Source organism: Porites lutea, chromosome 4 (genome assembly GCF_958299795.1).
Source record: "Porites lutea chromosome 4, jaPorLute2.1, whole genome shotgun sequence".
Lineage (NCBI taxonomy): Eukaryota > Metazoa > Cnidaria > Anthozoa > Scleractinia > Poritidae > Porites > Porites lutea.
The window spans coordinates 8,063,454-8,086,106 of record NC_133204.1 but is presented as its reverse complement, the minus strand read 5'-3'; the positions used below and the strand labels follow the sequence as shown (position 1 = coordinate 8,086,106).

At 36.0% G+C, this 22,653-nt stretch overlaps 1 protein-coding gene across 1 annotated transcript; it reads right to left on the bottom strand.

Annotated features, from left to right (window-relative positions):
* Window positions 1-3,821: 3,821 nt before the first annotated feature.
* On the bottom strand, window positions 3,822-10,656 carry LOC140934117 (uncharacterized). The gene is made up of 9 exons (XM_073383799.1): window positions 10,553-10,656; window positions 7,442-7,597; window positions 7,002-7,057; window positions 6,533-6,659; window positions 6,324-6,437; window positions 5,914-6,027; window positions 5,709-5,828; window positions 5,510-5,632; window positions 3,822-5,025 (listed from the first exon to the last, which is right to left on the bottom strand). Exons 1-9 carry the CDS (start codon window positions 10,653-10,655, stop codon window positions 4,724-4,726), a joined length of 1,215 nt encoding a protein of 404 aa, XP_073239900.1. The 5' UTR covers window position 10,656; the 3' UTR covers window positions 3,822-4,723.
* Between the last annotated feature and the right edge of the window lie 11,997 nt (window positions 10,657-22,653).

Genomic DNA, 22,653 nt, shown 5'->3' with positions numbered 1-22,653 from the left:
CTTCTGCTCCTTTACATAACAGGCCCAAAATGCCTATCGATGATTTGTTGCAGACTTAAACGAGAAGCCTTTCTCATAGTGAATCCGTTTTCACGAAGGCGGGCTAACGCTTGAAAAATCAGGTTTTAAATTTCTTTACATGCAAGGGAAATAAATGTCATTACATGTGGAGAGAATGTGCAGGATAGTGGTGTTTAGTGTTTTTCAAAGACAATCTCTGTTTTCTAAACGAATCTCTGTAAGTAACATCAATACTGGATCCTGTCTTGGTAATATAACCATTAGTCCTTACCATATTAAACTAACTAATTTATATTTCATTATTTAGTGGACAAGTAGTTAGAGAACTGGACTTGCATTGTAAATGCCTCAAGTTGCTGTTCAGGTCTCGTTCTGACCGCTATCGCTAGCTGGATTTGTTCTCTGTACTTCCGAATTCAACTCCTACAACTAACTAATGCAAATAAATTCGACCGCGTGGCAATTCTTTTTGGATATGTACACGACGTAAACTGTTCCCTGGCGACGTAACTGCCTCTTCATTTCTTCACTTCATTCTAAGTCCTTTGACAGGAGGTCGTAGTAGTTAAAACCATATTTGTGGACTAAATAACCTGGTTTTGAATAAGCAGTAGCGTGATTCAGCTGACACTTTATTGACCCATGCACTTTGGCTGGGTAAACGGAATGTTCTAAAACTTCCACTTTACCAACATTGATAGAGCGACATTCAGGTGATCGTAGGCAGTAATGAGCGCACTGTATTTCAGAAGAAACCAACGCTTCTCTGATGCTGTTGTTATTCAATGCCATGTTGTTTTTGCCTCGTCGAAGCATTCCATGATTGGTAATGCTGTGGTTTATACAGGACGTAAAACACCCCCTTGTCTTTCGTATCCACGCATTCTGGCACACTGAACACCGAAATTCCCGCTGCTGGCTTCCACTTCCACATGTCACCGAACACGAACTCCATTCGCTCCACGAACCTACAGTAATATTTAAAAAAGATTTCTTTCAGGCAAGGTGAACTTGAGATCAGACTCGACCTGTGCTAATTTTTCATCATTATTATGTTCTGCGTTTGCTTGAATCATTTAGCAGTGATTCACTCAAATCTAGCTGGCTAGTTTACTATAAATTTCGGCCTTTTGGTGCCATTCCCGAATCATGTTCATCTCTAAGATGATTGTCCAAAACCAGTGCGTTTACCCTTTTACAAGCAACCGGAAAATAGTTTTGGAATCTAAAAAGGTACAGTTTTATCCAGGGAAACATTTTCGGAGAAGATAAAATCTAGGCCGAGATGCATTCCTTTTTTTTCTATATCAAACGGAGTGCCTCTGGACCCAACCGTATCCTCTTAGTGGTCTACTCTGGCGCACTGTTCGAGATAATTTCGGTATCTCCTCATGAAAGAAAAAAAAGCTCATTCTGGATAGCATTCCAACTGATTTTCAAATAGTAAGCGCTTCAAGGGTGCAAGGAATATCCCGCTTAATAAGCGAAAAAAAAAAATTAACTAACCTAGCCTTGAGAATGCGTCTGTACTTGCGGTATTCCACGCAAAAAATACCAAAACTGAAATAAAGTTTCTCAAAAGCGCCATCTTAGAAAATCGCAGCTTCAAGAACTGCAGATTTTTCTATATCTGTCGAAAACACAACACATGAATAAAGTTTCACGGTGACTGAATAATCAAATAATTGTCATGTTTTGTTTTGTTTTTTTTTTCACTGCGCGCCGCAGTGGCCGGAATGATTGCTTCTTTTTAACATCAACCCGCTGATATGGTGAATCCGGAAACTTTACATTCAAGTTAAAGTGTTATCAGTCGGATAACAATACCGAAATAAATTTATTTTTTATGTTCTTGGTTTTGTCACAGCGATGAGATTTGCTAGGCTAGAGTTGTTGCTTTTTGCTTTTATCAGCGAACGAAACAATGCGAAGGAAATCGCCTTAATCATTTCGCGGCAATTAATTGCGAAGATTTCAAAGAATATATTTGATTTAATCAATTTCATTTCCATTTCGTAGCCTAAAAGCAAAGAAGTAGTGGAATTGAGTACAAGTGAAATTAGAAACCCCTCCAGCCCGGCCAAAATCTGTAAACGAAGTAAAAATGAGACCATTTATCCTGGTTGTAATTTGGAGGAACAGTAGCGTGGATCAGCCGGCATTTTAGTGAAGCATGCACGCTGCTGGGGTTACAGAAAACTTCCGGCAAACCTTCGTTGTGTTTGTGCTGACCAGCATTCCTAACCCACTGGCATCTTGCAAAGAGGACACTGTATTTCCGACAAAACTAACCCTCCCTAATATACTTTTTTACCAATTCGTCCCTCTTTGAAACCCTCCCTCTTTGGTTATGCTGTGGTTAGTAGCACAGGGCATTAGTCCCTCTTGGTAATGCTTCTTGTGTCACAAAGACACAACAGTATAACCTGAACACGTTCTGAACACGTTCGATTAATTAGTTCTGCTCTCGTCGCTCTATTTGCACCTTGAAGATTTTGCTGGCATCTTTTGTTTTAAATCAAATGAGTGCAGAGGAGACCAAGCACGTATCTTGTACTTTAAGTCTCTAGGTTAAAAATTTAAAATCAATGCAACTTAAGGAAGTCATTGAATGAGACCAAAGTCATATTTGTTCCCTATAATTTTGAAATTAATCAGGGCTTTAAGTTTTCCTTCATTATTATTGTCCGGTCCGCAATCTGATAACAGTTACTTCAACAATCTTCACCACCATGACGAGTTAAGGAAAAAAAATTCGAAACATTCGTATTGATCTCGTAATGATGAAAGGAAGAAATCGTGCGTACAAGGGTCTGAGGTTCCACTGTGCGGCGTTTTAACTTTGACAACTTCATGGCTTTACACCCAGTTAATGAGTGAGCATCCTGCATAGAACCTTTGGTGGATGTGCATTATATACTAATTTAAAGCAATACATTTTGAAATCCCCTCTAAGAGGTGCTAAAACTGTAGAAAACACGTTTTATAGTTTTAAATTACCTGATCAAATTCCTAATATATTTTTAATGACTAAAAAGTTGGGGAAATAAAGAAAATTACCATCTCAGCTTAATGGCCGGATGATGGGTTTGGCTGAGAGATTCTTCTCCTAATGATAAAAGGTGCTAGTCGTAAACGTACATCAAAAGGAGTTCCCGCTAAGAAACCTTTTAAACTTGACGAAGGCTTCATACTGTAGCCAGCCTTATTGACACGAATTTTATAAATTAGGGTAATATAACTTCACTTTCTCGAAGCGGCGGTAAAACGCAAGGAAACAAGCCCGGCTGGTCAGATTAGCCCACAGCAGCTATATGTATCGGGGATTGAAAGAGACCGTGTATTTTTACTGAAAAATTAGGAAAATAAAGAAAATACCATCTGAGGCCAATAATGTAAGTGGAAGAAGACCCCAACTGTGATTTTTTGAGAGAAAATCATCTTTCAGTCAAAATCACTATCGTCTGATACACAAGACCGATAGGTTTACCCCTTTCTTACAGACTTTATTTGATAATTTAAAATTTAGAAGTTTGTGGTATTTGATGTTTCTGTCGCGTTTGACCCTTTTCCTTAAGGCGCCGTTTAAACTCTCAGCGGTCATTAGCGAAAGCGGCCGCGCGCAAGGGCCTGGGTTCTAATATGCTGTAGAGTATGTCCTTTATCAGTATAGCGTGATGTAGTAAAAAGACCGTCCTTTTTAATAGGATAGTATTTTCCCTCATTAATTGACAATCGAGTGATGCAAGCAATCGATTCTGCACAATCTTTCAGGCTGTCAGCTTGCGGGAACTTCAATTACACTTATAAACCAGCTAAACGAAAGAAATTTCTAAGCAAAAACTTGGAAGCCATGGTTGCTTTCTTTACTGCTGAAGGATTAAAACTTTATCAGCTTACTTTTCATGCGCTTTACGGTTTGTAAGAGAACGCAAGGGGCGCGAAAAGAATACGGGAGACTCCTTTTGCTTCTTTGTGCGTTTTCTTCCCTCCCTTTCAAAGTGCCTTTTAGCACAGGCTAAGAAAACTTTCATTCTTGACCAAGCTTTCTTATTCAACAAGTAGAATGAAAAAAAAAATTAATGACGAGTACATCGGTAATAATGTTTATCAAAAAATTGCAGCTTAGGAATTTTAAAGCAATCGTTTCTTACAATGTCTTGTCAATGTCTGCTAGAATGATTACACGAGGACAATAATTTAGTATTTTCTCTTTTTTTCTAACTCCGTCTGCGTTAAAATCACGCCTCCTACTGTCTAGGTACTACAACTATGAACAGCAGGAAGACATAACAGGCTCATTGGCTCTACTGCTGGCCGCTTACTTGACCACTTAAGTCCTGATACTTTCGACTGGGGTGGGAGAAACGATTTTTGGTGGTGCCTTTTAGACGAACATAATCTGCTGGATGCTTTGACAGCCTAGTGACCACTTCCTGGTTTTGTAGCAGTTCTGTTTATCCAGCCTCTCCCTCGAAGCAGCATTCACTAGCTATAGTCTGTTTTCTAAACTGGCAAACACGCTCATCATTAGAGCAACTTAGCGTTTTGCTCGGACAAATGTCACCATCGTTAAAAGACGTTGGCAGCAGGTTTATGAAGCGATCTCAGAATACATTACAACCTGAGAAATCAAGCTTCGAACCGAGCAGTCTTAGTGTCTTTACCTGAACCTACAACGATACTGTGACTGGCTTAATTTTTAAATCCACTTGTAAGTAATGTGATAGTAAAAGTATCCTTTATGTGCAATGAAGTCGTTGCGATGACTCATGTATCTTGCATTATTGAGCTCGCAGTTTGGAGTCTTTTTTCCTTTTGTAGCACTTTGGTCTCTGTCCTGTGATTTGCTTTTGAAATTGATTGACTGGCACTTTAAATCCCGTATACAAAACATCGCACAAGTTATTTCGCTTGAAGTCCAAATATTTTTCATCACGTGATTAATCAAAACCCAATCTTTTTTTCCTGTGAAATATTCTTGAAGACTGGTCTTCTCAAGATCTAGAACAAAATATGATTCGTTGATACTTTTATTAGTTTTAAAGGTTGTGTGTGATCGACCAGGCTGCTTTTATTATGAATATTTTAAGAGGGTGGGGTGGAGAGAGGACTTTGAGGGGACACAATTATGACCTAAAAAATTATAGTCATAAAAAAGGGTAATAAATTTCTGAAGACAGGGAGGGGTGATATCAAAGTACTATATTGATGTGTACCAGTTATAAGTATTGTATAAAGCCATAGGCTTTTAAAGTAACTATACAAGTCAACTCCCTATTTTGAATTCTAATTAAAAATTATTTTCAGAGCTAGAATTATCACTTAAAACTATGTAACAAGTCTCCTTCAAACAAAGAGGATTTTACATAAGCTGCAGGAAAAGATAAAATAGGAGAAAGATCCTCGCAGTTATGATAATAATAATAAATATTTTTTATTATTATTTAAAAATAATATACTATTTCATATGACAAAGTATTTTTACCAGCAATGACAACAGTACAATTCCTCCCCGTAAAACCAGTGAAACATGTGCAGGTGTAGTCATTTACATTATCCGTACAAGTTGCTCCATTTTGACATGGTCCATTAGCACAATCGTCTATATCTTGAGAAAAAAAAAAAGATGTTAATTAACCGTTTCGTGTTGTTTTGAATAAGGTATATTTTACAAGCCTTCTTACCAACGGTACAATTTTTCCCCGTGTATCCGGCGACACAGCTGCAAGAATAGTCATTTACCCCATCTGTGCAAGTGGCTCCATTTTTGCATGGTCTTTGGATACAATCATCTGTATCTTGAACTAAAAAAACTCGAGATTAATTTTTGTTGTGTTGAAATACATATACGTATATTTTGTTAGTTTCCAGATGACAAAATATTCCTACCTACACTGCAGTTCTTTCCTGTGTATCCGGTGACACAGTAACAATTGTAGTCATTCACAGCATCGGTACAAGTTGCACCATTTTGGCACGGTCCCAATGCACAATCATCTATATCTTAAGTAAGAGATTTTTGTCATTAAAGTTTTGTCTTATTTTGATCATATTTTGATTTAATTTCAATTATTGCAGTTGTCAAGGAATTATTACCAAAGCTGCAATTCTTTCCCGTGTATCCAGCCACACGGGTGCAACTGTAATCATCCACGCCATCCATACAAGTAGCTCCATTTTGGCATGGTCTGTGAGCACAATCATCAGTAGCTTTCACCAAAGATTCTTGAGACTACAAATTTATTTTATGATTGAATTACATACAGTTTGCAATTTTTCAGCTGACAAAATATTCTTACCAACGCTGCAATTCTTCCCCGTGTATCCAACCACACAGGTGCAAATGTAATCATTCACGCCATCCATACAAGTGGCTCCATTTTGGCACGGTCCATCTGCACAGTCATCTATATCTTTGATATATAAAAGATTGCTGGAATTTCATTTTGGTGCTATATATTAAATTGCCTTTTTTCGAATAAGTTCTAAATTTTCAATACTTTCTTACCAATGCTACAATTCTTTCCCTTGAATCCAGCGACACAGGTGCAACTATAGTCATTCACGCCATCTCTACATGTTGCTCCATTTTGGCATGGCCCATCTGCACAGTTATCTATATCTTGAATAGATTTCTAGAATTACGTTTTGCTGTTATATATAAAATTGCTTTTTTGCAAATAGATTCGCAAGTTACAAAATTCTCTTACCAAGGCTGCAATTCTTTCCCGTATATCCGACAACACAGGTGCAATTGTAGTCATTTACGCCATCCATACAAGTTGCTCCATTTTGGCAAGGTCTGTCAGCACAATCATCTATATCTTAAGTTAAAGATTCTCGAGATTAATCATTGGTCTTATTTTCTTATATTGAATTTCTTTGTTTTAAGGTTGTGTAATTGACAAAGTATTCTTACCAACGCTGCAATTCTTTCCCGTATATCCGACGACACAGGTGCAATTGTAGTCATTTACCCCATCCATACAAGTAGCTCCATTTTGACAAGGTCCAAGAGCACAGTCATCGATGTCTGGAATAACGATTCAAGAAATAAAGAATCTTAACACCTTACAGATAAAATGCTTTTATGCGAAGTACATAAAGCTGAAGTTCAATCGCAACCAAAGGTAAATGTTCAATAGTTCCACACTACTTTATAGGTTCATGGCATTATCAGTAACCACAGTCTTTTTACCAAGGAGGAGCTTTCCCCCAGCAGAGAAATAGATGAATTTCTAGTCTAAGAAACATTGAGCAGGAAAATAATTTCGAAGGCGAAACAGTTTATTGAACTGATGTTTGACTTTCTCTGCAAAACCCAGAGATTCATTGGAAACCATTGTCCCTTGGTTATGTTCAAGGCAATGATAATTTCGTATCATTCGTATTATTGACGCCACTATACTTAGCTTACCTGTACAAGGTACCATGCTGCATTCCTCCGTCTCAGTTTTCACCTGACCATGTGGACATTGTTTTTGCCCAGGATTAAGGCTTTTACCGCAGCGTTCACGCGACCTTTGTCCTGCTCCACACGTGACTGAACAGGCTCCCCATTCGCCCCAATTAACTACATGGTGATATCAATGAAGACAAATTGTTATTAAAAATACATGAATTTTGCCCAAATGTTCCTTTTTGTTGCTGTTTTTTCTTTTGTTGTGCTCTGGGTTTGTTTGGATGCTATTTAGGTTTAACCAACTTTAAGGTGGCTCGACCCAGTATTTTTTGTAGGTACACCTTTCATCTTTGAATCTCTTATATTTAAAAAAATTGATCTCTATCGTAAAAACATTAGATCAGATGTATTACACGTGGACTAAACTTTATTATATTATTTTTTTGGCGATCGGAAACAAATATCACGTGACAAAGACGTCGTAATGGTTTTAGCTCTTAAACGTATACTCTGGGTGCTTGTCTTCTGTTGCCTAAAGTTTCACAACAATCTATAAGAGGAATTTCGAGACATCTTTGAATTTCTACGAAAGGGGTATAAATTATGCATGATCCGAAGGCTGGACTTAATACAGACGAATTTGTTACTTTCTGGATGCTTCCGAAAAGTTTTGATCTCTCATTCGTTTTCGCCGTACTAAATTCTCTTAGTGTAAAGGCACTCTACTGCCTTAGGAACTTATTTATGTAAAACTTTGCAAATCTACAATTTAATTGAACCATGCTTGGTGGTGAAATTTGCACGTGTGACGTAATTATGCATAAGGGCCATTACAGTCCTTGCTCTTTTGCTTCATCAAGCTGCTGTACGTTATTACCAATAATAACCAATAATTATTAGATTCACATCTTTGAAAAATCCTTATGGGGAATGTTCACAAGTGCGGTAAAAATGAAATTTTACCATAACAAAAGATAAACAAAGATAAACAAAGATAAACAAAGCACAAGCACTGAAAACTAAACGGTCACGTTCGTAAACCTAAGCAAGAGCAGCAACATATTAATCAAAATGGTGGACGTGAGAATGCTTTTGTTACAACAACAAAGGATTACAAGGACAAACGCCGAGTTAAGGACGCACCACTGTCATCAATTAAAGGAATCAAGTGAACAAGTCTTGAGGCCTAAACTTAACTGTAGGGAACTTAAGACCCGACCGACTAAGACGGCAAAGAGAACGTCTAAAAAGCAATAGGTTTATATTATTTAGCAAAAAAAACGTACACTGGTTAGTACATACGGGCTTTAAAATGGTCACGTGATTTACGACCATCACGTGACCATTAGCTATCGAGCATTCGACAGATGAAGACGTTGTGATAACGTTAAATATATTTCTCTTTCAAGAACGATTTTGCTCTGACTTCGTAAATTCTTTTGACTTGACATAACTGGCCGTTCCATTGTAGCCTGAGGGGAAGAAATTTGTCATTTTTGCTCTGGAAGCTTCAGGAGTGAGCAATATTGACTTTCAGTATTACATGACATTCACATTAAAGCTAAAGTGTCTAAAGTGGCATGTGAATGGCATCTTTATCAGCAAATTTCAATGGACTCAAAATACAGTTTACTTACTATATTTTGTGGCTTTTATATTTAAATGAAAAAACACCACTTGAACAACTCAAAATAAATAAATCCCTCGATAGCAATGAAAATTAGATAGCAAGCGACGATCTTACAGTCTAAAAGAAAAAAAAAACTGTAAAACGTATGCCAAATCGGAATGTTTTTTTTTCTAGTTTCATAAGCAATCTTGAAGGTTTTCAATAGCCTTTTGTGCTGGAAACCTAAGGAAAAAAAAAAATTACTTTTTTAATCACATTCTCGCTATACTGTCAATTTCAATATTAAATCTGGAGTGAATAATAACATAGTGGAAACAACTAGTTTTTTCCGGCACGTTATGATAGTCTACATCTTTCAAAGAAAACAAAGGCTGATGATTGTTGACTTACAGTTCAATATGAATAAATTTTCTTGATAATATTTTCTTTTACCTTTAGTTTATGAAATTAAAGAGCGTTAGCATGATTGCGACAGCAGCGAAAACGTCAGTTAAAAAGTGAATTCGCGCCGCTCAAAACTTCTTCCCTCCTATTCCATCTCGTTCAATTTGTCAAATGTTGGCAAATTTTTCGGGAGTTGAATTCTATAAGACTCAGTATCCAAGTTCAGAAAAAGAAAATTTAAATCACTGTCTCGCGCTTGTCCACGTCGTAATCATAACAACGTGAGATTAGGAAGTTTCACGATGTACTGGCGCAATGACGGTAACGAAATGTACAAAAAAAAGGAGGGGTGAACTTGCAGAATTTGTTCTTTTGCTTACTAAACCCGGCTAACAGACCTCTTAATAGCTTGTATGTTTTGTTTCCAACACAGGTCATGTGATAATACTTTAGAGAACTTCTCCTTTCAAATTTCATCGTATTCACGTGCATACTACGCATAATTTATGAAAAGACAAAGTTCCCCTGGGTTCTCTATAGGCAAAAAAAAAAACATACAAGCTAAAGACGTCTAGCGTTTCTTTGCCGTTGTCGTTCTCGTTGATGTTGCCGCAGTCGTTGCTAAAGCTCCCAATACTCGCGGCAGTTATTAGACATACCACTGAGTCTGAACAACTAACAAGTGAGAGTGAACAACTAAATTCAAAAGGTCATAAAAAATTACTTTCAATTTTTTTTTTTGCAAGACTTTGTCTTCTTTTCTTCACTTACAGATATGCCGATAAATTTACTTCAACGGTTGAAAGGCGCTTTGAGTTATTCACAAATCTTGCACAAGAAGCTTAAATTTATTCAAAGTTACCGACTTAAGGACTGGAAAGGCCATCACCTTCCTACTGTAATCATGATAATAACAAAGCGCTCAAAATTAATTTTCAAAGACTGGTATTTCCAGTCAAATTATACTTCTCCAGAAACTTTGAAGAAAAATATATATAAATATAAATCGTTTAGCCCCACTGTGACTTTTAAAAAAGTGCTATTTTACCTTACTTTCTAAGTTTTTTTTCTAAAGTTAGTAAAAAGCATGTAAAACGTCTCGGCTACTTTACCTTGTCCATTACGGTCTGTCGAAGATACGAGAACTAAGCACATGATAACTAACTCCTGGATTCGCCAAGCCAAAAGAAAAAGCGCGCTCCTAGATTCGGCCATATTTAACTTCGAAAACTCATTTCAATGAATTATATTTGAATTCTTCTCTCAAGCATCCGCGCCGTGCAATAGCGCATGGTGTTCCCTTGGCCGCAAAAAGCATCAAGCAAATATTGGCAAACGTTCCTTTCATGGGTTAAAATCATATTATTAGTGGAATCTTTTGTTCTTAATATTCTATGACGGCAAAGGCGATTGTATATCTGATTTATGATAAAAAGCTGGACGGCGCACTTAAAGCCATTCAATACTTTGAAGTCTTAGTGACGCGAAAGCTACAACCTTTTTAAGTCCGTAAATAAAGAAAAGATATTAGTAGGGTTCGTCGACAATTAAAAGTAGACCAATAAGAATGTTGATCAGTTAAATGTTCTTAATAGAGAATATGAATAGAAATTCGCTCAGCTTTTTATGATTGGCATGCACATATAGCTCAAGAATGATAAATTATTTTTAATGCATGATGAGATTAGACGTGGGTTTTCTTAGTAAGTTCATGTTTTTAAGTCGGACTAGTTACAATCGAAGGTGAAATAAAACCAGAAAATGTTTTAAATGATAATCCAGATAGATTACACGATGTTAATAATTTAAAAACAACCTCTTCTCAAGAATTAGGCAATGAATCTATGTACGTAGATTTCTAAAGCTAATACCGCGTGGAATTAACAAAATGAAAAGAAGCTAAGTACGGACTGGATCAATAATTAAAACATATATGGGGTCAGGCTTGCAATCTTGAGAAAATCAGTTAAAAATATGGCTCGTGCCTATAAAGTGACCATTTTTGTCAGAGACTGGTTTCTGAATCTGATTGAAATTAAAAGCCTTTGCACTATATTCCGTTGTTCAATATTGAAATACCAGAGACGTTTAGATTCGAGGAGGAGAAGGACTACGAGGACAAGATTAGAAGATAGACACCCCGGAAAGCTTCATTGTATGTTTTTTTTTATATAACTGGTACTTCTGCATCTAACATTTGATAACTTGTGAGGGTCACGTGTTTCCGTCGCTACGCTGGATATTTTCGGTAAACCCTGTAGTAGAATGATGACGGCCTTCACGTTTTGGCGCTAAAATGGTTCACGCGCGCCCACTACTTAGTATTTAGAAAATCTCGTTCTCGTCCTCGACTTAGAATCAGTGTATTTGTCGTTAAATTTTAAAAATATTCGCAAAAAATTAATTGCCACCAATATTCAGTTAAAAATCTAGTAATAGTGTGGAGCCCGCCCTTAGCAGACCCGGTAGATTTGAAACAAAGATGGCCGCCTGTTAAGTTAGGTGCTCGATCCAAACGATGTTGCGGGAAAATAGGGGACTTTAAACAGTTTACTACCTGCAGTGCTGTACGCCCAATATGCACCTGCGTACATGGAACAATGTCGGGAAAACAAAAACAAAGTAGCAAAGTAGAGCAAAACCGGCAAGGGAAAAAGGAGGGATACCTGGAAATGGCGCATTTATCTACACAGCCCCCCTTTAACCTTTTGCAGAAATTTTTTTTCTTTTCTCGATTTTGTCACACGCGAAAACCGAAAAGGCTTAAAAAAAACACGGGTATCCATCATACCGATAAGAAATGTGATCATTTCAGCTTCTTAGCAGCTCTCCTAACCCTAAAAGCCAATCAGTTACTTTTTAAGATACACCTTTTCTGCCCACGGGCACTAGTAGGCGAACTTGCATGTTTGCCACGAAGTTATACAAAAGTTCCCAGATGTGATGATGGCATCATCGTTCTACCCGGTAGCCTAGCCATTTCTCCGGGGTAAGAGGCAATTTGCCCGTATTTACTGCTACCCGTAAGGGTAATTTACCTGTACCCATACACGGAAACGGTGTATCTTAAGTTCTCTAATGATAAACAATATTGTGTTTATATTTTCTGTGACCAATGCTGAGGACTCGGAGACATCTGAAGAGCAGCTGCTACAGTGCTGCTAAGGAGACGGGTGAGGGATAATTTGGAATCATCTGCGCAGTGCACCTCGTGGAGGTAGGACGTGTTTTTGTGAGCTCCACCAAATATGCTGTTCTAAACGCTTTAATAACGTACCTGTCATGGAAACCTACAAATAGATATAACCAGAAATGGGGAAGGACAAAGCGGACAAGAATCCGAGCAAAAGGCTGAGAGAAAATGGCTCGCAAACGGATGAAGATGATGAACATGTGGGGGTCGGTGGAGTAATGTCAGCACGCCTCGAGGAAATGAACACTAAACTAGATCAAGTTTTAACAGCGTGTGGTGAAATTGCACTACTAAAAGATGAAATACGCAAGCTGAGAGATGAAGTAAAGAATTTAAAACAATCTTTGCAATCTGCCGAGGAAGAAATTGAAAGTCTACAAGAAAGTCAGAAAGAAACTTCTACACAAGTAAAAGAAAACAATGAAGACATTGACTTCTTGTTCGAGGACATTGGAGCGCTAAGACGCAGAAACATCAAGCTGGAAGCCTATACAAGACGGGAGAATGTAAGAATTTTCAATGTCGGGGAAGAAGAGGATGAAAATACTGAAGAGCTGGTAAGAAGTGTCTTCGTCGCTAATTTGAAAATTCCGGCGGATAAAGTCAACGATATCCGCTTTGAGCGAGTTCACCGAATCTCCACTAATAATTCTAGTCTAAGAGCTCCGTCCTATCCCAAACCAATTATTGCTCGTTTCAGTCATTATCAGGACAAAGAATATGTTCGCTCCTTCTATAAGAACTTAAAAGGAACCAACATCGGTTTCTCAGATGATTTCCCGAAAGAAATTGAAGAAATTCATAGAAAACTTTATCCAGTGCTTAAAAAGGCCAAGCAGGATAAGCAAAAAGCCTTCTTTAATTTTGATAAATTGATAATCAATGGCCAAATATACAGAGGAAAAGAAACTAAAGACCTTCCCTATTATTGTAAAATGGCAAAAAATTATTAATGTATTAATTCCATGATCGGTTTCAAACTGAACAGTGAATCTACGTCCACTAGATGTTAAGAATTGTGTTTAATATCAGTTTATATGTAAATGTACTATGTGTTCTGTTTTGTTTTATTATTTTCTTAGTGGGAGGAGAAAATGTCTTTTGTTTCACTCTTTTTGAATGCTTCGTTAAACATTGGAAAGTACTAATCCCAAACAATATATGCATTTTTATAAAACACAACTGAAACGGCAGATTTATTTAAATTAGTTTCTTTGAACGTAAGGGGCATAAGTAATTTTCATAAAAGAAGAACTAGTTCACCTGGTGCCGAAAAAGAAAAGCTGACGTAATATTCCTGCAAGAAACGCATTCAAAAGAGGATTCAGAAAAACAATGGGCAAATGAATGGGGTGGTAAAGCATTTTTCTCACATGGTAGTCCAAATTCATGTGGGGTTGCGATATTGATTAGGAATAATTTTAATTTTGTAATCCAAAAATCCATTGTTGATCCCCAGGGAAGATTTATTATTTTAAAGGCAGGCATTCAGGATAAGGTGTACATTTTAGTTAATATTTATGCGCCAAGCAAAGATAAAGTCAGCGGCAAATTTTATAAAAACCTACATAGAGTGCAACAGACAGAAGACTTAGATTGTGAAGAAAATATAATCATTGGAGGGGATTTTAACTGTCCTCTTGACCCTAAGCTGGATAAGAAAGGTGGCGTTATGGTTCCTAGAAAAATGGTTATTGATAATATTGAATGTTTACAAAATGAATTGGACCTTGTCGACGTCTGGAGAATTAAAAATCCGCAATCTAGAAGTTACACTTGGAGCCAAAAATCTCCACCAATTTTCTGTCGTTTAGATTACTGGCTGATATCAAACAACTTACAGGATTTTGTAAATACAACCGATATCATTCCCGCTATAAAAACTGATCATGCAGCAATTGAGTTGAATCTAACCGACTCCAATCAAAACTCAAAGGGGCCCGGCTTCTGGAAAATGAACGTCTCTCTTCTCGAAGATCCGAATTATCTGGAAGAATTAAAACAAAATATTCCACTTTGGAAAACAACAGGAAGTGATAATTTATCAGACAAAAGGTGCATCTGGGATTGGCTTAAGTATAATATTCGGAAGCATGCTATTTTGTTCTCGAAAAAGAAAGCCAAAGAACGATCTGCTATGGAAAAAAACTTACAACAAGTATACGAGGAAGCGACTAAAAAATTCGAACAGGACCCTTCCGACTCTAACCTAAATACTCTAAATGAAGCAAAAGAAATTCTAGAAAGTTACTATGAGGAAAAAACAAGGGGTGTAATTATTCGCGCAAGGGCACGATGGCACGAGCATGGCGAGAGAAGCACAAAATATTTTCTAAATTTAGAAAAGCGTAATCACGTCAAAAAACATATAAGAAAACTGCTAATAAGTGGTTCCATTACATCTGATCCTTTTGGGATACTAAACGAACAAAAACGCTTTTACCATAGCTTGTACAAATCAAACGTAACAGATGAGGATAGGGAAAATGGAAACGAATTTTTAAATAATTTGAATATACCAAGATTATCAGAAGAACAAAAACAATCAATTGTTGAAGAAATTACAGCCATCCTTAACAGTTTTGAGAATAACAAATCTCCTGGTAATGATGGAATACCAATAGAATTTTACAAAAGTTGCTGGGAATTAATTAGTGATCCATTTATGGAGTGTGTGAGAGAGTGTTTCGACCACGGTGAAATGTCAAGCTCTCAAAGAAAAGCAATCATAACTCTTATAGAAAAGCAACATAAAGATCGAACTCTCATTGAAAATTGGAGGCCAATCTCTCTTATTAACGTGGATGCAAAAATCATCTCAAAAGTGATTGCGTTAAGATTAAAGAAAGTTCTACCGAATATCATTCATCATAATCAAACAGGTTATGTTGAAGATCGCTATATTGGTGAGACTATCCGATCAATTTTCGATATAATGGAATTTACAGACAGTAAGAATATTCCAGGTATCTTGATTTTCATTGACTTTAAAAAGGCTTTCGACTCTTTAGAATGGCATTATCTTTTCAGTTGCCTTGAGGCTTTTAATTTTGGCCCCAATTTTATAAATTGGGTCAAAATGTTTTATACAAATATTCAAAGCTGTGTAATAAATAATGGAATGGCATCAGACTATTTTACTTTAGAACGTGGTGTGAGGCAGGGTGATCCTTTGTCCCCTTACCTCTTTATCTTAGCTGTTGAAAGCTTGGCAATCTCCATTCGTCAAAATGCTGATATCAAAGGAATTAAAATAGAAAATTACGAAGCCAAGCTATTGCAATACGCAGACGATACCACAGCAATCCTGTCTGATGAAAGCTCTGCAAAAACGTTATTTCAAGAACTAGAAGTATTTAAGAACTTCAGTGGGTTGGAGATAAATAGCTCTAAAACAGAAGGAATGTGGATTGGTTCGCTTAAAAGAAAAGATGAAAAACCGTTTGGTATTAAATGGCCCAGTGAACCCATAAAAGCTTTAGGAACCTTTTTTACATATGACCAATCATTACTTTACGAAAAAAACTTTCAAGAGAAGGTTGACAGCATAAAGAAGCTGACAAATATATGGTCATCTAGAGGACTGTCCATTTATGGTAAAGTAACTATAATCAAATCATTACTTATTCCCAAACTAGTTTTTATATCTTCGGTTCTTTCACCTCCAGGTAAAATCATCAAACAAGTGAATAGTATAATTTTCTCCTTTTTATGGAATGGAAAGGATAAAGTAACGAGGCTCTCTTCAATAAACAGTTATGAAGACGGTGGCATAAAAATGACAGATATTGAAAGCTTGGTCAAAGCTGTACGACTAGCTTGGCTAAAACGTGTTTTCAGCGATAATGAAAGTACGTGGAAATTTTACTTGTTTCATCTCCTACGTAGTGTTGGTGGTCTTTTACTTTTTAAATGCAATTATGCAATGAACGATCTTTCAATCAACTCGGTTTTCTACAGAGAACTCTTAGAATGTTGGTTAGAATTTCGAAATCTCTTTTTAGCTAACAAAGAACGGCTCTGTATAATTTGGAATAACAAAGATATAAGAATAGATGGAAAACCAGTCTTTTATAAATCTTATTATGACTCCGGGATATGTATTATTAAAGATCTCTTGTTCAATCTCGACAATATAGAATCCTTTAATGCAATCAATAACATAATTGATAAAGCTAATTTTCTTACATGGACAGGTCTCAGGCATGCAATTCCTTCTATTCTGAAAACAATAGAGTATACTACCTTTACAGAAAATACTTATTTTACAAAGGGGAATGAGATTTTTGACATAGCGGAAAAGAAAACGAAAGACTACTACTCTTTAATAATATCAAATAAAGCACAATTACCTAGTAATGCAAAGAATTTAAAACATGATTTTGGCTTATCTGACGAAGACTTAAAAATTGCTTACAACCTTCCCCACCTGACAACACAGGAGCCTTACGTCAAATCCTTTCAATATAAAGTTTTAAATTCAATACTTTACACTAATGCAAAACTTTTTAAAATTGGATATCTCCAGCATGACAAATGTACTTTTTGCAAGACTGAACAGGAAACATTATGTCACTTTCTATTTTACTGTCAGCACTCAAATATGTTGTGGAAAAATGTTGAACAGTATTATTTAACAATAACAAAGGAATTTCACGGGTTGTGTTTACGAGAGGTTATAATTGGAATAACGATGTCAAAATGCCCCTTGTTAAATTATCTGATATTAATTGGTAAATTGTATTTATGGGATTGCAGAAAGAAACAGGTACTTCCAAACATCGAAGGTTTCAAATTTAAAGTAAGAATTAAATACCAAGTTGAAAAATATATTTCCAATAAGAATAATAAATTAGAAACCTTTTATGAAAAATGGCCAAAAGACATTTCTCCCCTTTAATTAAGTTCGTGAGTATGTAATTAAAAATGTAATCTTTTATTAGATACTTTTTTTTTTTGTATTTTTGTATTTTTGTATATTTTTTTTTTTTGTATGTGTGGTTATGTTTTTGTTTTTTTATTTCAGAGCGTACTGTAAATATTAAGTGTTAATCTCTCTTTTATCTACATAATTAAGTATTAATTAATTCTTTGTAAAATAAGCCTCATTCGGCAATTGCGCGGCTGTTTTGTGGCTGTAATGTATATAATTGTGAAATGTAGATAATTGTAAGTATGTCTGTTATTGCGGTTGTTTAGAACTTTGTAATTATCTTCTTTTTTTAAGTAGTTCTTTGTAATTATAGTAATAAATGTCTTGAATAAAAAAAAAAAATTAAAAAAAAAAAAAAAGGGATAATTTGGAAAACTGTGCGTGGGTGAATCAGTTAACAATTAAATTTTGGCGACTGATTGGTAGACGTTTCAGCCGAATTAGGGTTGGGTACTAAACAACGTTTTGCACCGGGGGGGCTCTCCGAGATTCAACCCCCTACCCTTAAATATTCCCTTTTGACAAAAAAAAAATACTCCTTTCGTATTCTTCCTTTGCAAAATTTGTCACATAGCTACTAGCAGTAAGTCTTCATTTCATTATTGGTAGCGTTTACAATTGAAACTATAATGATACAGTTATATTGTAGGTCTGTTCAAAATATTTTAGTTTTAAGGTTCTTTCATATACCTCACCTCACGAATCCCTACCCTATTATATACCTAAAGCCTGAAAGAAGTAACCCAGTATTAGATACACATGTAACTTATCAATGTGGCTCAGTATTAGATAACACTGCGAAATTTTCAGCTGACATTAATTTTATCTCATAATATTTCAATTTCACCTTTTTTAACTCAAGTTTTTAAAGTGTAGTTTCTTTAGAACTTGACAGTTTTTTCCATTAAAATTTCAACCTATTCTTATCTGTCGTTAAGGCCCCTTTCAGACAGTCTTGTTCGCCTTAATCCCTAAATCAGCGAACTGTTAATTCTTTCAAGAACCACTTGAAAAGCTATGGCCATGAATGGATAGTTTATTTGCCCAATATTTCTGTTAGAAAGTTACCTTCATCAGGGGCTTAATGAATAGTTATGCCTAACTGAAATATTAGGCAAAAAAATATCCATACATAGCTGTCCGAACAACCTTTCAAATTTTAATCCTCTAAACCTCAGGATTAGACAAGACTGTTATGTTATTTCACCTTGTTAAGCCGATTTATAACACTAGAAGCACAGAGTTTCTATCCAGGGGCACCCAACGACGGTTTCTTCCTAAATGCTTTGAAAACACTATTTAGGCTATCCGGAGTACTTTTAGATCCCTAGGAATATATATTCTAAGTGGCGCTAAAAAAATTATATCTGTTCGGTCATCCTAGGGCAACTAGAGTCTTCTCGAAATTACGAGGGCTTTAGTATTATTTTGCCGAAATTTTTAGCTGCAATTTAAAGTTTTACGAAAGTGATAGTTTTTCTGATTCCTCTCTGCATAAAGGTTTAGGTTTTCTTTTCTCTACGAAAAATAGCCTAACATGGGGAGTGAAATGGGAAAAATTAAACTTCAGAAAATCGTAGGGAATTTATTTGATAAGTTTCGAAAATTGTAAATGAACGGAACGGTCACATGGAAATTTTTAGCCTTCCTCAAGCTATAGAAAATTCTAGGCAATTTTTTCTTCTCCGAACAGATATTTCATAGAAAACAGTCGTTGGGTGCCCTTGTCTATCTTCACATGATGTGCCCGTTATTTACATTCTGAAATTATCATACACAATTAGCCCTCAACATAGAGCCCCAGGGCCAAATACTAGACAAACGCATACAATTTATGGAGAAAAAGGTAGTCGAGGAAAAGAAATAAGAATGAAGCGTTGGTGTAATAAAATTGACTTTTTTTGGTAATAAATTCTTAAAAATGCAGAAATTAACTAGTCATGTTCCTGCAAATTTGTGACGTCACTATTGCGCCGATATTGGTGCCTTGTCAGTTTTGAAGGGAATTCAAGAGAAGATAAATTATAAAGCCACTGTATAGGTCTCCGTTGAATATAAAATGTTTTCGATCCACTTTTTATACTTTTCAAATAGCTTTTGTTTGAGTCCTTTACCTTTTATAATTTTTTTAACGACTTTAAAACAAAGATCCTTACTTGAGGCGTTATTAAAAACTCGGAAATAAAATAGTAATTATGAATCTTAGTGTAATTCTTTGAACAGCTCCTTGGAGATTTTTTAGCTATTATCAGCGACGTATGCATGTATTTAGTTTAGCAAAACTGTTTTTATGTACGTGACCATCAATTTTTAAATATGTTTGAGGGGGCAATTGTGGAGGCTTTGAAAACCGGAAAAATATGCTATCAAAAGTAATCTTCGAAAACCGCAAAACTGAATGTGAAACTGATCAATAAAACTATAAAATTGCAGAGTTCAACAATCAAAAAGGGCAATTCAGGCTACAAATTTGATTATAGAAAACACGTACGAATACCAATGAAACAGATTCAAGCTTTTGCACATCTTGTGTATACTAGTAGTACACCAAAGAAACACTTCACCTTGAATTTCAAGAGCGTTAAAACTGAGAAACCGTACCAAATATATATGAATTAGTATTTCCCTCCTTTCACCTTCCCTATCAAACAGTAACCAAACTAAAAACCGGTATCAGTTAAAATCTAAACAAAATGCCTGTTTGAAATTCAAGTAAATAGTAAGAATGGCCAGCCGTTAAACAGATTTTTAAAATCAAATCAATAGAACCTGAACCCAAACTGCCTCTTGATTCGTAATTTTTTTGATATTTCTGTTTCAAAAAGTACGTTGTACATTCAAACAGTCAAGAAATACATTAAAAATTAACTTATACGTGATGGCATAATAATTCATAGGGTAAGATCTGATTTTATGGAGAAAAAGTTGTCTTCAAGTTGAGCTTAAAACATAGTTGCTCTAAAATTTGGAAAATGGTACGAAATTTTCCTTGAAAGGAACTGTTAAAATTACTCCACAGAGTTTTTGTTTGCGTTTGACGGAAACCAAAACATAACCAACGGGGTTTTTTTTTGTAATCCTAACCTGCACTTATATTTATACCAACGTTAGCTGTTCCTACCTTGGCCTCTTACAGCGAAAGGAATGGTGAAAAACAGTGTAAAAACGATGACAAGCATAGCGTTGTTGTCTTCATCCGACAATAATATATGCACTGTGTATGTCCTTAACTGAAGCACAAATATCAACTGAAACTGATTTCGATCATTGCCTGACTGCGACAAAGAAACTGAGATATATAAGGCAGTTAAAACAATTCTTTAAGCAATGACGTCGGCAATTAAGTTGCAGATAAATCAAGAATGGCTTCTTCAACTGAGCATCGATTTCCTTTTAATAAGTAAAGAAAAGAATTGTTCGTGATGTATTATCATAAAGCATTGTTTTTTGGCTGCCTAAATATGTCGCCCGTGGTTCAAATTTACCCTTTTTTAAATTTAGATTTCGTTTGGTTTGTTAATGTTTATGTAAAACATTAATTTTGTCCAAAGGACTGAAATAAGATCTGGACCACGGATATATACCGTTGAACTTTATTTTTTTTCTGACACAAACGTATGCAACTTTAAGTAGAAAAGTGTTATCCAAATCCTCGAAAATGAGACGAAATCGAAAAGGAATTAAATGGGAGAAGAATTAAGCAACTCTATTAGTTTGCTTTAATCGTTTTACTAATGAAACCTAATTTATTACTCGCATTGTACATAGAGCCTATTTTTAGACAGAGAATGCGTGAATAAAAACAAGTTTTACATTTTCTTTTCAACATTAAAATTGCAAACAAATGTCGAACGTTGATAGAGACAGGTGGTCACAATATATTTTGTGGACAATATTGAACATAAATCTGTCGCGGCTTCATAGTGCGCGTCTCTCCATCTGCTTTCTGAAAAAAAAAATGTCAATATGGCGACAACTCGATTCACAGCCTCTTTCTTTCAACCGGTAAAAGCCAGCAAAATTCAAAATTCAAAAATAAGTTAATGTTCACGGAACTGAATCATTCATTTTCCGGCTGAATGAGAATCAGGTCATATCTAAGAAACAGGAATAATTGTCTTAAGAGCGGTTGTCATTACTGGTACTCATTAATTAGAGCACTTGCATCTCAAACTTAACATTGACATTAACGACATACGTACAGCCTTTGTTACCAAGCACAAGAGGATTATGTTCTAAGGGTGCATCCTTTACGAGTATAACTCATGTGCACAGTGAGGGGCTAAGCAAACAGATGTTAAATTGAATAAGGGGTATAACTGTTGGGGGCGGCGAGAGCTGGGGGTACCGTACTATGGAGATGAATTATTAAACAAGTAATTGGCCGCAAACAAAGTTTCAATAATGTTTTCTGAATCAAAAATTAGACCCCCTCTCCCCACCAAATAAAACATTCCTGGATCTGCCCCTGTTATACCTTCCTTTAACGTTTTGAACAATTATTTTATTTGTTTCTTTCAAGTTGTTGGCAGTTCGCACCATTTGAATTTTGATAAACTTTGCAAAATAACCCCTTTAAAAGTTCTCAGTAAAATAAATAGTATCTATATAGGTGGGAAGTGTCCAGGTACCACTGTCTTAATCAGTCTGAAAGTGTATATCTCACTGTGATTGAAGTAGATAATTAGCCTGAATTTCATCCGATTTCTTCGAGTCGTTATAACTCCCTCAGTTGCTGAGAGGAGAAAATGATTCGAAGCAATCGGATGAAATTCAGGCTAGTAGATAATTTTCTTTTATTCAAAAAATAATGAAGTCGACGGAATGTGCCTTTAGCTTCAGAAACCCCCCTCACATACAAGTGCAAATGTGAGGAAACTGCAAGAGTGGACGTAGCCTTACTCCAATCAGTGCCAGGCTGGAGGGAGAGGATCTGTAAATAGAGGTCAGCTTTTTCGTCCTCCTTATGAGCATTTCCTGTCCCATTTTTTACTGGAGGCAAGATATGCCAGAGATCGACCACCTTTCCAGTCAGGGGCAAATCGAAGAGTTTGACTAATGGTCACGGGTCGCGGGTCGCTGGTCGT

Bases quoted from the DNA above. Each gene is read 5' to 3' on its own strand.
- LOC140934117 (XM_073383799.1), bottom strand. From the start codon at position 10,655: ATGGCCGAATCTAGGAGCGCGCTTTTTCTTTTGGCTTGGCGAATCCAG. The intron at 6,028-6,323 runs GTAAGAATATTT...CTCTTACTTAAG, and splicing joins GGGGAAGAATTGCAGCGTTG to ATATAGATGATTGTGCATTG. The intron at 5,026-5,509 runs GTAAAAATACTT...ATTTTGTTCTAG, and splicing joins TTGTACTGTTGTCATTGCTG to ATCTTGAGAAGACCAGTCTT.